At 52.4% G+C, this 12,716-nt stretch overlaps 1 protein-coding gene across 6 annotated transcripts in view; it reads right to left on the reverse strand.

Annotated features, from left to right (window-relative positions):
- Positions 1–5,358: 5,358 nt before the first annotated feature.
- The window catches only part of ST3GAL4 (ST3 beta-galactoside alpha-2,3-sialyltransferase 4), a 59,840-nt gene continuing 52,482 nt past the window's right edge, over positions 5,359–12,716 (reverse strand). For 5 of the 6 annotated variants that reach the window (XM_003910934.3, XM_009187639.3, XM_009187637.4 and 2 more), the window contains 7 exons: positions 12,465–12,562; positions 12,179–12,239; positions 11,822–11,917; positions 11,519–11,708; positions 10,609–10,752; positions 6,353–6,496; positions 5,359–6,037 (listed from right to left, as the gene is read on the reverse strand). In XM_003910934.3, coding sequence (XP_003910983.1) covers positions 5,951–6,037; positions 6,353–6,496; positions 10,609–10,752; positions 11,519–11,708; positions 11,822–11,917; positions 12,179–12,239; positions 12,465–12,562 — 820 coding nt within the window. In that variant the 3' untranslated portion in view covers positions 5,359–5,950. The remainder of the gene's footprint in view (positions 6,038–6,352; positions 6,497–10,608; positions 10,753–11,518; positions 11,709–11,821; positions 11,918–12,178; positions 12,240–12,464; positions 12,563–12,716) is intronic. The other variant, XM_021926913.2, reaches the window with a different exon arrangement.

Below are 12,716 nucleotides of genomic sequence, written 5' to 3' on the forward strand. Positions count from 1 at the left end.
TTACCACCTTCACTACCTTTGGAAGGAAATTAAAGGGCTAGGCTCTGCTGCCCAAGGACTAGGAAGTACATTTGAGACATTAATGTGTGACGGTCCGTCTGTCTGAAGAGACTACCAAACAGGCTTTGTGTAAGCAACAAGGCTGTTTATTTCATGTGGGTACAGTCGGGCTGAGTCTGAAAAGAGTCAGCAAAGGGGGATGGGATTATCATTAGTTCTTATAGGTTTGGGATAGGCGTACAAATTACCTTCTTAAGGGCGGAGGAGAATATACTGTTATCAGTTAGGGTGGGGCAGGAACAAATCACAGTGGTGAAAAGTCATCAGTTAAGGCTATTTTCAGTTCTTTTGTGGATCTTCAGTTGCTTCAGGCCATCTGGATGTATACGTGCAGGTCACAGGGCATATGATGGCTTAGCTTGGGCTCAGAGGCCTGACATAATGGGCATTGCACTTCAGAGAATAAAAGAAGGCAAGTAGAGATAAAGTGATATAGATAAGGATTTAAGCAGAATTTTCAGATAAGGGATTCCTATTTGACTTTTAATATAAATGAAAAGTTTCTCGGCCGGGTGTGGTGGCTCATGCCTGTAATCCCAACACTTTGGGAGACCGAGGCGGGTGGATCACGAGGTCAGGAGATCCAGACCATGGTGAAACCCCGTCTCTACTAACAATACAAAAAATTAGCCAGGCATGGTGGCAGGCACCTGTACTCCCAGCTACTCGGGAGGCTGAGGCAGGAGAATGGGGTGAACCCTGGTGGTGGAGCCGAGATCGCGTCACTGCACTCCAGCCTGGGAGACACAGTGAGACTCCGTCTCAAAAAAACAAAATAAAATAAAAATAAATAAATAAATAAATAAAAGTTTCTCTAGCTCTCCTGCCACGCAAGGGCTCCATCAGTGCAACATAAATTCACTAAGAAAAAGAGCACAGACCTGAAGGGTATCTCCAACCAGACTCCACTAGCTCTATGCTTAGTAAGAAGAGAAACAGGGGGAGACACTCCTTAAGTGTGAAAGTTGGTGATGTGTGTAAACAGTGTTTTGGGAAGACTCAGAATGATAGATGGCTCTGGACTAACCCAGTTCAGCAATTCCAACTCCAAACCCCTAGGGTTGTTTCAACATCTGAGACCGCTCTCATTCTCTCCACCCAGCTCTACCCTCCCAGCCTTCCAAGGCTCTTGAGAGGAAGCTATATCTCTGTTCAGGTGGTGGGGGTCTAAATTGTTAGCCTTCCCTGGGAACCCGAAATGGGGCAAAAAATAGCACCTGCCTCCCGAAGTTCATTTTTCCCTAAAAAATTTTTGCCAAGCCCTGTTGTAATAACCCTCTTTGCACTGTGGTCTCTCCCACCTGCTTCACACCATCTGCAGTCCCTTGAAGTGAAGAAGTGGAACCTTCCCATACATTTGAGCTTCTCAAAAATCTGTCATCTAATGAGACTCAAGGTTCATCTCCTCTTCTTATTTATTGGGTGCAAGATCCCATAAACTCAATGAGAATGAACTGGACAGGAGAACTGGCTATAACTACAGACAGACAGACACACACCCACACCCACACCACCTGCATACCCTCCTTAAACTTATAGGTCAGAAAGGTCTGATTTCTTGGAACCACATCTGGTACAGAATCATGGGAATGTTGGAAACTAACAAACAGTTTTCTGAAGCTATAATGAAGACTTCAAAAAGGTTGGAGAGATCAGAACAGAGCTGACAAACTCAGGTTACACTTCTCAACCTTTGTTTAGGGATCTACTGTGGCATGCTAGGTACCACTGAAATGGATAGTGTCTCCCAAGAAAACTCTTTCCCCAAGAATCCCTAAAGCTGTCCGACTTCAACTTGAAAACCGCTGACAGCCGAGCGCGGTGGCTCGTGCCCATAATCCCAACACTTTGGGAAGCTGAGGGTGGGTGGATCACCTGAGGTCAGGAGTTTGAGACCAGCCTGGTCAACATGATGAAACCCCATCTCTACTAAAAATACAAAAATTAGCTGGGTGCCTGTAATCCCAGCTACTCGGGAGGCTGAGGCAGGAGAATCCATTGAACCTGGGGGGCAGAGGTTGCAGTGAGCTGAGATCGTGCCATTGCACTCTAGCCTGGGTGACAGCAGTGAAACTCTGTCTCAAGAAAAAAAAGAAAAAAGAAAAAGAAAAAAAGAAAACCACCAATAGAAAGCAGTTTAAACAATGTTCATGGTTTGATTACGCAAAGCCTGTGTTGCAGTCATTTCACTGATGTCTTACCTTCCCCTGCCTAGCTTGTGGGTGATTTGAAGACAAAGACTTTTCTGTAACCAGCCATGTTACTTCCTGGACAAGTATTTGGCCCTACAAATGTACCTAACCTGTTTCATACCCTCTGGCATTTTCCATGATGCAAGGCAGCTTTCCAATTAATATTGATATCATACTTTACAGTCTACAAAATGTTTTTATGATCATATTCCCATTAGGTCCTTAAAACCTCATTGTGAGAGAGACATGCATAATCATTCTTCTGCAGATGGAGAAGCAGAGGTTTACTCGGCTAATTAAACGACAGAGTAGGGAGTTGAACTCACAGTCCAACCGTGTCCCTATTTGGTGTGCACCGCACCTTACTGTCTCCCAGGAAAACCTGCTTCCAAGCTCAAACTCTTCGTAGGCTAGGCAGCCTCTGGAAGAAAGCAACGGAATGTATTTATGTCCTTGGAAAATGTAAATAAAACCTTAAGCGTCCAAACTTAAGGCACCCCATGTGATGTGAACATAGAGTAACATTTAAACGTGTTCCTGCGGTACAGACCTTGACTCTTATCCTGCCCAGCAAGGTGATGGAGGGGGGAGTCCCTTCTCTCCTCCGGGCCTCAGTTTCCCCTCTGTGGACTTTCAGAATCTAAATTCAATGGGGCAGGGTTCTTCTACTCCCTCGCAGCCTAAGGCGGTTTCACCCCGGCCTCTGCGGTGAACCCAGAGCAGGTCGTAAGACGGAGGCCCAGCGAGAGTTCGGAGGGGCGCGGCTCCCCAGTCCGCCCGGACTCCCCTGAGCCAGGGAGGGGCCGGCCTCGCCTGAGGCGGGGCGCCGGGGCCAGCATCCCGAGAAGCCCGGGGAGGAGGCCGGCAACCTGGACGAAGCCCGGCCGGCCCTGCGAGATTCCAGGCGGGTTCCCACGGCCGCGAGGGTCGACGCGGCGCCGGTGCGGACAGCGCTTGCACGGCCCGCCGCCAGGGCGGGGCCATCTGCATCAGTAGCTCCTCCCCCTCCCAACGCCGGTCCGCCCGCCCGGGGGGAAACTGCGCGTGCGCCTAATTAACGCCGCCTAAGGACGCCGGGGATTAGCGCAGGCTTGACACGCAGACCGTAGACTCAAGAGCCTCGTACGATGATCCTTGGGTCTAGATTCCTAGAGCAGTGCTGCTGGGTGCTTGGTGAAATTCCAGATTCGTGGGTCCTGTCCCCAGCAGCCTGGGTGAGACCCGGGAATCTCCATTCCCAGGTCTCCCTAGGTAATTCCGAGATAAGCGGTTCTCCTTAGCTGGACCCACTCTTTTGTTGCAGAGAAATGACTGGCCCACGTTCTTACAGAATAAGGCAACAGAGGCTGGTTGAGAACCCAGATCTCCTGACTTGCCCTCAAGCACGTGCCCTACTGTGCTCTTTCCCTTCCTCATTTCCAGGGCATGGTTTAATCAATCCCAGGCAGGCTGGCAGGCAGTTCATTCGCATTGGTTGGGCTAATTGAAGACTGAAAGTCCCTTTCCCAGAAAACCAAAGAACCCCATCCAACAGCCCCACATCAAAGCTCCACTCTCAGCTCCGACCCTTGGCCAGTAGTGCCTCAATATGCGTAGGATGTTGGGCACCCAGGAGAAAGCTATCCCCACCCCCCCAAGCAAACAATGGCCTATTTGGGTGCACACACACCCCACATTCGCAGTCTTCTCAGTATGTGAGCAGGAAGGACTGTCTGCACACGGAATCACAAACAACCCACCAAGAATGTAAAATGCTCCCATGTCTACATGTGTGCGTGTGTGGAGTTTGGAGGGGTCTGACCCACCCCTGTGTGCCGGATTCTGGCTTGAGTTTAGGCACGTTCAGTAACAGGCAGTGGCCTCAGTCCAGGCCAGCTGGATCATGTATGCAGACAGCCATTCTCAATGGCCCTGGATGGGAAAAAGGACACTCCTTTGCATCTCTGCATGAGCGGCAGCTGGGGATGCATCAGGGGTGAGCAGAGTTGAGACCCCCCCACACACTCACAACCCCTGCTGTGTGCAGGCTCCCTCCCCAGGACACAGCCTTCAAGACAAAGTGTGCCCGTGTGGAGGGGAGCGGGCTTGGGGCTGCAGATGCTGGGGCTCTACTCACCCTCAGAACTCCCATCTCCCCGAGCAAAGCGGCCAGGCCACTGAGAGAGCAGGCCTTCTATTCCCTGGGAGGGTCCTTGGGGCCATTCTGGGGGATAAGGTGGGTGTCCTCAAGGCCATTCCAACACTCTGTGGAGAACCATGTCATCTTCCTCTGTTCCTCCCAAACTGCTGCCCCTCTTTATCTGTCCTGTCCCAGCCTGGCTTGTCTCAAAACCTCCAGGCTGCAAGTCTTTCCGAGAAAGCCAGGAACACAGCTGCCAGTTCCATTCCCCAAGCGGGGAGCTCCAGCTCTCCCTCCTGGCTCCAGATGTAAAGCAACAGCTGTGGGGTGGCGGGAAGCCCAGTTGGCAGCTAAGCAGGATCTGGGAAGATGGAGAACGAGGGCGGGAGAGACAGGCAAACGGCAGGATTGTTATGATTCTAAAGACCCAGGAAAGAAACCATTTCATCCCCTGGCCCGGCAACTGGCTGATAGGCCTTGCCAAATCCCTTCGACGCTGCCCTCCAGGCCTGCCCACCCCATCCTGGCAGCCTGGGCTGCTGGCAAGACCTTCCGTAAACTCCATTTTCTGGTTCCCACTTAATCTGAGAAGGGAAACTTGGCTTTCTTTGTCTGACCCCACCCCTGTCCTTAAAACACGTACCTCCCAAGCATGAGATTTGGGTAACTGAAGAATGGTGGGGGAGAGAGGAAGGAAGGTGGGAGCAGACTCTGGCACTCTCATCTGGCATCCTCCAGCCCCTCCCTCCTCTGGCAGTAACCCAGAATGCAGGGTGCCAGGCTGGGTGTCTGCAGACAGGGCTGCTGCGAGCACCACTCGCTCTCCTGCTGTGCCAGGGTGATAATGCATGACCAGGCACCCAACACTAGACTCAATAAGTAATTATTTCCCAAGCGATCATGCCCTGCTCTGGTCTAACAAGCCTGCCCACTGCTACACCCCATCCCATGCCTTCCCCCACCTGAAAGGACACAGGACATCACAACTGCTTCCATTTTAGGAAAAATAGTTTAATGGTAGGTTTGTAACCTCTTTTCTAGATGAGGTCCCCTTCTCGGTGGAACCCCCACACCAGTGCTCTTCCCATGCCCGCTGGGAGGCAGCAGCCCCTCTCTGGAGGGCACCCACCCATTCCCAATGCCCCTGCCCTCCTGGGAGGCCGGTGCTGTGTCTAGGCCTTGGTGGGGCCATCACTTAGGTTTTTATAAAAAGTGGGCGGAATACTCTACTGGCCTCTTTCCTGGATGCATGGGACCAGCCCGCAGCACCTTCCTACCCCTTCATTAAATAGCCCATTAAATAATCTCTTGGTGCTGGCAGAGAGGGGGTGCCACAGCAACGAGCCCCCTGCCCTGGCCGGGCTCCCACGGCTCCAGCGCCCCCACCCTGACTGGATCTCGGCTCCATAAGAGCAGCCAGGGGCATGGCCTCATCTCAGACCTGGCCAGGCCCAGAACTCCCTCCCCAAGGGGGGTGAGTCCAAGTGGGTCATACTGGCACCAGGCACCCCCACAGCCACGGACGGGGGTCACCCAGACAGCAGAGTAGGCAACCGACAGGCTACAACTCTTGCCCAGGTCAGAAGGACGTGAGGTTCTTGACAGCTCCCATCTCCAGCATCCGCTTAATGGCCAGGGCCTCTTGGGAGACATTATGGCCTGACCCCTGTGGAGACAGCCAAGGAAATAAACTGAGGGACTCCCAGGGACCTCTCTGTCCCCAGGAAAGTCTCCTTGCCCCTCCCCATGGCCCCACACTTCTTGGGAGCTCCCTTTCCCAGGCTGGTTCTTGGAAGGAAGACGAAATCCCTGTGGCTGACATGGAGGATGCTGGCCAGGGAGTCCAGACGCTTCGGTTCCAGTTCTGACTCCAGGAGCCACCTCTGGGTCTCCACGCTGCTCCCACTCACCCAGTGTCCCTCTGACTGTCTGCCCATCCGCCCCCTGCCCCACCGTGCTCACGAGCGAGCTAGGCACTTACCACCATGGACTTGAGCGTGATCTGCTCATAGTAGTGAATGGTCTGCTTCTTGTTGTAGGCATCTGGGTAGCCGAAGCCGGCAATGTGCACCAAGTCACAGAGGTGGAGGGCCAGCGTGATGGCCAACAGGCCTGTGGTGGGCTTCTGAGGAACAGGGGCAAAACAGTGTTAGCAGGAGCCCTGCTCCTCCCTCCATCATCTCTGCCAGCACTCTGCACTGGAACTTTCTGCAGTCATGGAAATGTTCTCCATCTGTGCTGTCCAGCAAGACAAGCCATGAACTAATGAGCATGCAACTAATGAGCATGCAAATGGGGCCAGGGCAGCTGAGGAACTGAATTTACTTTATTAATTTTTAATTAATTAAATTGTAAATTTAAATCGCCACATGTGCTGGGTGCAGAGGTGCATATGTCTATAGTTCCAGCAACTCAGGGGGCTGAGGTCAGAAGACTGCTTGAGCCCAGGAGTCCTGGGCTGTCGTGCACTAAGAATGCACCTGTGAAAAGCCACTGCTCTCCAGCCTAGGCAATATAGTAAGACCCCCATCTCTAAAAATAAACAAATATAAATAAGTGAATAGCCACATGTGCCTAGTGGCTACCATTCTGGATTGTCCAGCTCCATACACCTGGGGGAGGCCTGGGGCCTCTAGAGATAAGACTAACAATCAGAATGACCATCATCATCATATTATTTACCTTTTAAACACTATGTGCCAGACACTATGTTTAGTATTTTACCTACCTACCATAAGACATTATCTCATCCAGTCTCACAAAAACACCTGGAGGTACATATTATTATTAGCCCCCTTTTACAGATGAGAATACCGGGGCTTACAAAAGCGTTAAGCAACTCATTCAAAGGAAAGGAAGTGTTCTGTCCTCCTCCTTGGAGAGCCTGACCTCATTTAGAAGACCTGGGGGCTCTGACATGCACTAGCTGTGCGACCCTTTATGGGGGTGGCGCTCTATTTTTTTTTTTTTTATAGAGATGGGGTTTCACCATGTTGCCCAGGCTGATCTCGAACTCCCGGGCTCAAGCGATCTGCCCACTCTGCCTCCCAAAGTGCTGGGATTACAGGCATGAGCCACCGTGCCTGGCCTCTCCTTCTTCAAAGCAGGACAGTAGTACCTTTCCCATCCACCTTACTGGCTGCTCTGAGGACCTCACTTGCTCATGCCTAGTTAATCCGCAGTGATGGCAGCCTGATATTCTCACTTCTCCAACCTCGCCTTCCTCAGCTTCAGTAACCTGCTTTGCACACAATTTCAGCTGCCCATACCCGTTTGGGAGCCATTCCTGGACCTCATCAGGCCTGTCAACACGCCAGCTTTCTCCCTCTCGGAGCTCTCCTGTCTTCTCATCTTCCACTCCCTGGCTGGGCCTTCTTTTTCCACCTTTGTTGCTTTCACCACCAGTGTGTCATCTCATCCAGTTGGGCTGACACACTTCCATGGCCTTCTAGCCAGCTCTGCCTGGTCACAGGCTCCTTATACTCACCAAATTCCTCCTCTTCCTACCACTCTATTAGTTAAATATGTTACCATCCCCAATGCTGTCCAAGCTAGAAACCCAGAATTGGTCAGAAATCTCTCAATTCCACTTGTAAAACATATAAGGCAGAATCGTAAGAGAACCCCGGTGACCCTAACTCTTGTGTGATCTCCTCCCTGGCGCATGTGGGGAGCCCGTGAATATGATGCGATTATGTGACGTTACTTTATATGGCACAGTTGAACATAAGAGGAGAGGCTGTCCTGCTGGGCTTGACCTAATTACCTGAACGTTTAAATCCGGGTGTCAAGACCAGAAGCGGAGAAGGTCAGAGATCTGAAGCACAGAAAGGATCTACTGTGCCATCGCTGGCTTGAAGATGGAGGCTGGATGGCAAGAAATGTGGGCCACCTCTAAGAGCCGGGCACGGCCCCCAGCCTCCAGCTGACAGCCGGCAAGGAAATAGGGACCTCAGTTCTACAATTGCAGGAACCAAATTATTTCAACCACAAGAATGAACCTGGAAGCAAAATTTTCCCCTAAGCTTCCAGATGAGAACTGTCTGGTTGACAAACCGAGTCCAGCCTTGTGACAGCCTAAACAGAGAACCAGCCAAACCCTGCTGTTCTGATCTACAGGACTACGAGCCAGTACGTGGGTACTGTTTTAGCCGCTAAACTTGTGGTATTAGTTAAGGAGCAATGGAAAGCTAACACACGCTGGGCGCAGTGGCTCACACCTGTAATCCCAGCATTTTGGGAGGTTGAGGCGGGTAGGTCACCTGAGGTCAGGAGTTCGAGACCAGCCTGGCCAACATGGCGAAATCCCGTCTCTGCTAAAAATACAAAAATTAGCCAGGTGTGGTGGCGCGTGCCTGTAATCTCAGCTACTTGGGAGGCTGAGGCAGGAAAATCGCTTGAACCTGGGAGGTAGAGGCTGCAGTGAGCTGAGATGGCACCACTGCACTCCAGCCTGGGAGACAAAGCGAGACTCAGTCTCAAAAAAAAAAAACCCAATACAATGTTGAGTCCATTTCCTCCTTTTCCCTTTCCACCGCCAGGAGCTGGGTTCAGGTCCTGGCCCTCTCTCATCTCCCTCTCCAGCCTCCTCTCCATCTGTAATCCTATGCATGGCATGAAACTCCTCCTTGTTGCCCTTCAGTGCCACTTGTACTGGAACAGTTCAGTGCTGGAGATGCCGCCTGCTCTGGCCAAATTTGGCTCTGGCCAAATGCCTTTCCCCAGCTCTCTGCCTGATCCTTCCAGACCCAGCTCCAGCATCACCTCCTCTGGGGAGCCCCCCAGACATCTCTCAGCAGATGTCTGTCCCTCCTCTGAGATTCCACGACATTGGGAACAACTCTCCATTGTGGAATTTTATCACTCCACAGTGCAAGCTGCATTCTTACTCTGTTGGACTGAGGTCCCGTAGGGCAAGGAGCACAACCTCCTCACCAAGCATGCAGACTCGGGGCCTGGCATTGAGCAGTCACAAAAGCAGCTATTCACCACCGAACATGGAATAACAGGAGATGCTCAGTAAACAATAAAAGCATTTATTCAAAATCTGGCAAATATTTAAAGAGCAGGCCCTGTGTATCGGTCTCCAGAATAGGTATTTTACATCATTATTATTTTTTAAAATCCTACAACAGGCCTTAAAAGGTCATTATGGATATTATCCCACCATACAGGCAAGAAAAACAAGGCTCTGAGCAGTTGACCTGCCAAGCCCCACACAGTACACAGCACAGCCAAGCACCATACCTGTGTCTGCTGGTACCTGTCTCTCACCATCCCACACGGCCTCCCCAAGGGGCTCCAAGATATGGGTGGAAGTACTTGGGAAGCTACAAAGTGGGTTAGAGCCCACCAGCTGAAGACTACCAGGGCACTGCACTCAAAACCATAACTTGCTATGGCTCAAGGACATCAGGTTAAAAAGAAGAAACACATAACTTGTGGTCGGACACAGTGCCTTACACCTGTAATCCCAGCATTTTGGGAGGCTGAGACACGAGGATCACTTGAGGCCAGGAGTTTGGGACCAGCCTGGGCCACACAGTGAGACCCCCATCTCTACAAAAAAATTTAAAAATTAGCCAGGCGTGATGGTGCATACCTGTAGTCTCACAGCTACTCAGGAGGCTGAGGCAGAAGGATCACCTGAGCCTGGAAGTTCGAGGTTACAGTGGGCTATGATTGCACCACTGTACCCCATCCTGGGTGACAGAGTGAGACCCTATCTCTAAAACAAAACAAAAACCCATAACTTGCAAAACTGCATTGACTCCCTGAATTGACACACCATCCCAAACCATGACATGCAAGACAAACTGTTGAAACTCCAACTCTTAGAACTCGTTCAGACCAGGGTTTCAAGATCAGATCACAGATGAAGCATATCTCATAGTAACCGCATGGCTCAAGTTGTTCCACAGATCAGACCACTGATTGTTCCAGCAACTCCCCAGTTGACAAATTCTGACCAGCGCCTGCCAAAATCATCCTCTCATACCAGCCCCTAAACTAGATCCAGGCCGTCCCCATCCCTCCCCACTCAGTAAACGCCCCTTAGTTCTCCAGTGTGGACTCCCCTTTGCGGCAGCAACTTTAATGACAGGTGTGTTCCTGGAGGGAAAATGCAAACCACTGCCTCTGTTATGGGGTCCTTCCACGGCTTCCTAAGCCCATAGGAACGTCCCTCCTACATCCCACCCAGGACCCTAGCCTTCGGACTCGACTTCCCATCATCACCTGCTTAATCTTCCGTGGCTGCTGCATTGGCAGGCTCAGCAGTTTGTCAGCTGCAATCTCCATGAAGAAGGGGTTGAGAATCCGAATCTGTTTAGGGTTGACGTCCCAGATGAGGGGAGGCTGTTTCCAGAAACCCTTTCGCACCTAGGAGGATGGGGTCAGAAGAGAGACAGCAGCAGGTGAAGCCCTGTTTCTCAAATCCAACCCAGTGGTCCTCAGCCAGACGAGGGGCCCCAAGTGATGGCAGAGGCCTTCAGGAACACAAGGTGACAGGAAAGGGAGGTGAAGTCTGTGCCAGAGATGGGAGACCAGGAGAGGACCAGGGAAAGAGGAGGAGAGGCGTCCCCTCGGGAGGCCAGGTGACCAGGTGTATAAAGCAGAGGGTAGAAGCCATGGACCACTTCCAAGACCATCCACACAGGTAGAAGGAACTAAAGTTTTAGGCTGTCTAAACACTTGACAAAAAAGCCAGATGGGACAGTTCAGCCTGTGACTGATGGCAAAGTGATGTAGTGAACTCTTTCTGGGGACCGTCTGTTAGGACACACGCCTCATTGCTCTAACCTACCCTCGGCCTAGAGATGGCTGCTGGAGGGTTCCTCGGCTCCCGAGTCCCTCACAGGCAAACACCTACTCAGAAAGCGTTCCTGTCGCAGACAGCCCTGGAGCATGGGTGCCTTTGGCTGCTGCCACCTGACGCCTGCAGGCTTTTATACCCAGTTGCTGGGGCGGCTTACCGGAACACCACCATTGGAGGGCAGCCTAAGGCGCTGACTGCCGGGAGCCTAGTTCTTGCTATCCCCGCACAGGCTCTTTAGGACTGCCAGGCCGACATCAAGGAGCGTGAGGTCCTGACTCGGGCAGTGTCCCCAACCCCAGGCCTCAGCCCCCAGTCTGTCCCGCAACTTACCCGCTTCTTATCACTCAGGATGGTCTCAATCCAGTGGAAGTCCATTGCCTTGAAAGCCACCAGGACGAGGAGTGTGTCTGGGTTGTTTTCTACTTTGGGGTCGAAGTGGGCAGATTCAGGGTAGAAGAGACGCATGGTGGTCTTGGAGCCCACGTCACCCTCATAGCCAGCCACTGGGGCATTGTTCAATCTGGGGGTTGGGGGGAGGATTCCCATCACTAGAGGCCTCCTGGGCCTGTGTACAGTCCCTGGCTTGGATATCCAGTTCCCAAAAGCAGTAGGAAGAGACAGTCACACACACACCTGATGACCACATCATACTTGTTGATGGCATCTCCCAGTGAGCTGTTCCGCAGTCGGTGTCCGTTCCCCACGACCACGCAGCGGCGGCACCTGAGGCTGCCATAGGAAGAGGAGTGGTCAGGCCCAGAAGTCACTCCTGCTCTACCCCACGCTCGCGGCCCTGGATCTGCCTGCGCCCGTCTCAGGACCACTTCCTAGGCCCCCTCAGCCCCTGGTCCCCGTGAAGCAGGCATCACCCCATGGTCCTGCTTACGGTCATGCTGACTTTACACCCCTGGGCCAGGCCATGACTGTTTCACACAGGGCCAGGAAAGACGAGAAGGTGCCCAGACTGGAGTCGGGGGAGTGCCGCCTTACCTCTGGATGTTCTCGGGGATAGAGGAACTGGTGATGGCTAGCACCCGGAGGAGCAGGTCCTCTACAAAAACAGCCAGGCAGAGGGACTGATGCGACAGCTAGCATTCTGAAGGCTGCCTGCCCTCCCTCCACTGCTCCTCAGAGCCCTGGCTGCCTTCTTCTTCCCCTGACCCTGGTGCTGGAGCCGGGCTCAGAACTTGGGCACTGGGGCCAGGGATAGCAGAGAAGCAGCAGCACTCTGGTCACGGTGAGCCCATGGTTCCCACAGAGCTGGGTGGGAACTTACCACTCCCCTTGGTCCCATAGGGCAGCTCATAAGCAGATGGCGTCTTGACCCAGAAATAATCCTTAAGCTGCAGGAAGATGGGCTGATCCCGGGAGTAGCTGCACAGAGGTGAAAGCCGGGTGGGGATGAGAACAGAGTTAATCTTGATGCCAGAAGCAGGGTTAGGCACATGACTAATATTATAAGGCCCTCACTTCCCTCCCTGGCTTCACCTAACCCATGTCCACCACCAAGGCTGCTCCTTCCATCTAC

The sequence above is a fragment of the Papio anubis genome, chromosome 12 (genome assembly GCF_008728515.1).
Source record: "Papio anubis isolate 15944 chromosome 12, Panubis1.0, whole genome shotgun sequence".
Lineage (NCBI taxonomy): Eukaryota > Metazoa > Chordata > Mammalia > Primates > Cercopithecidae > Papio > Papio anubis.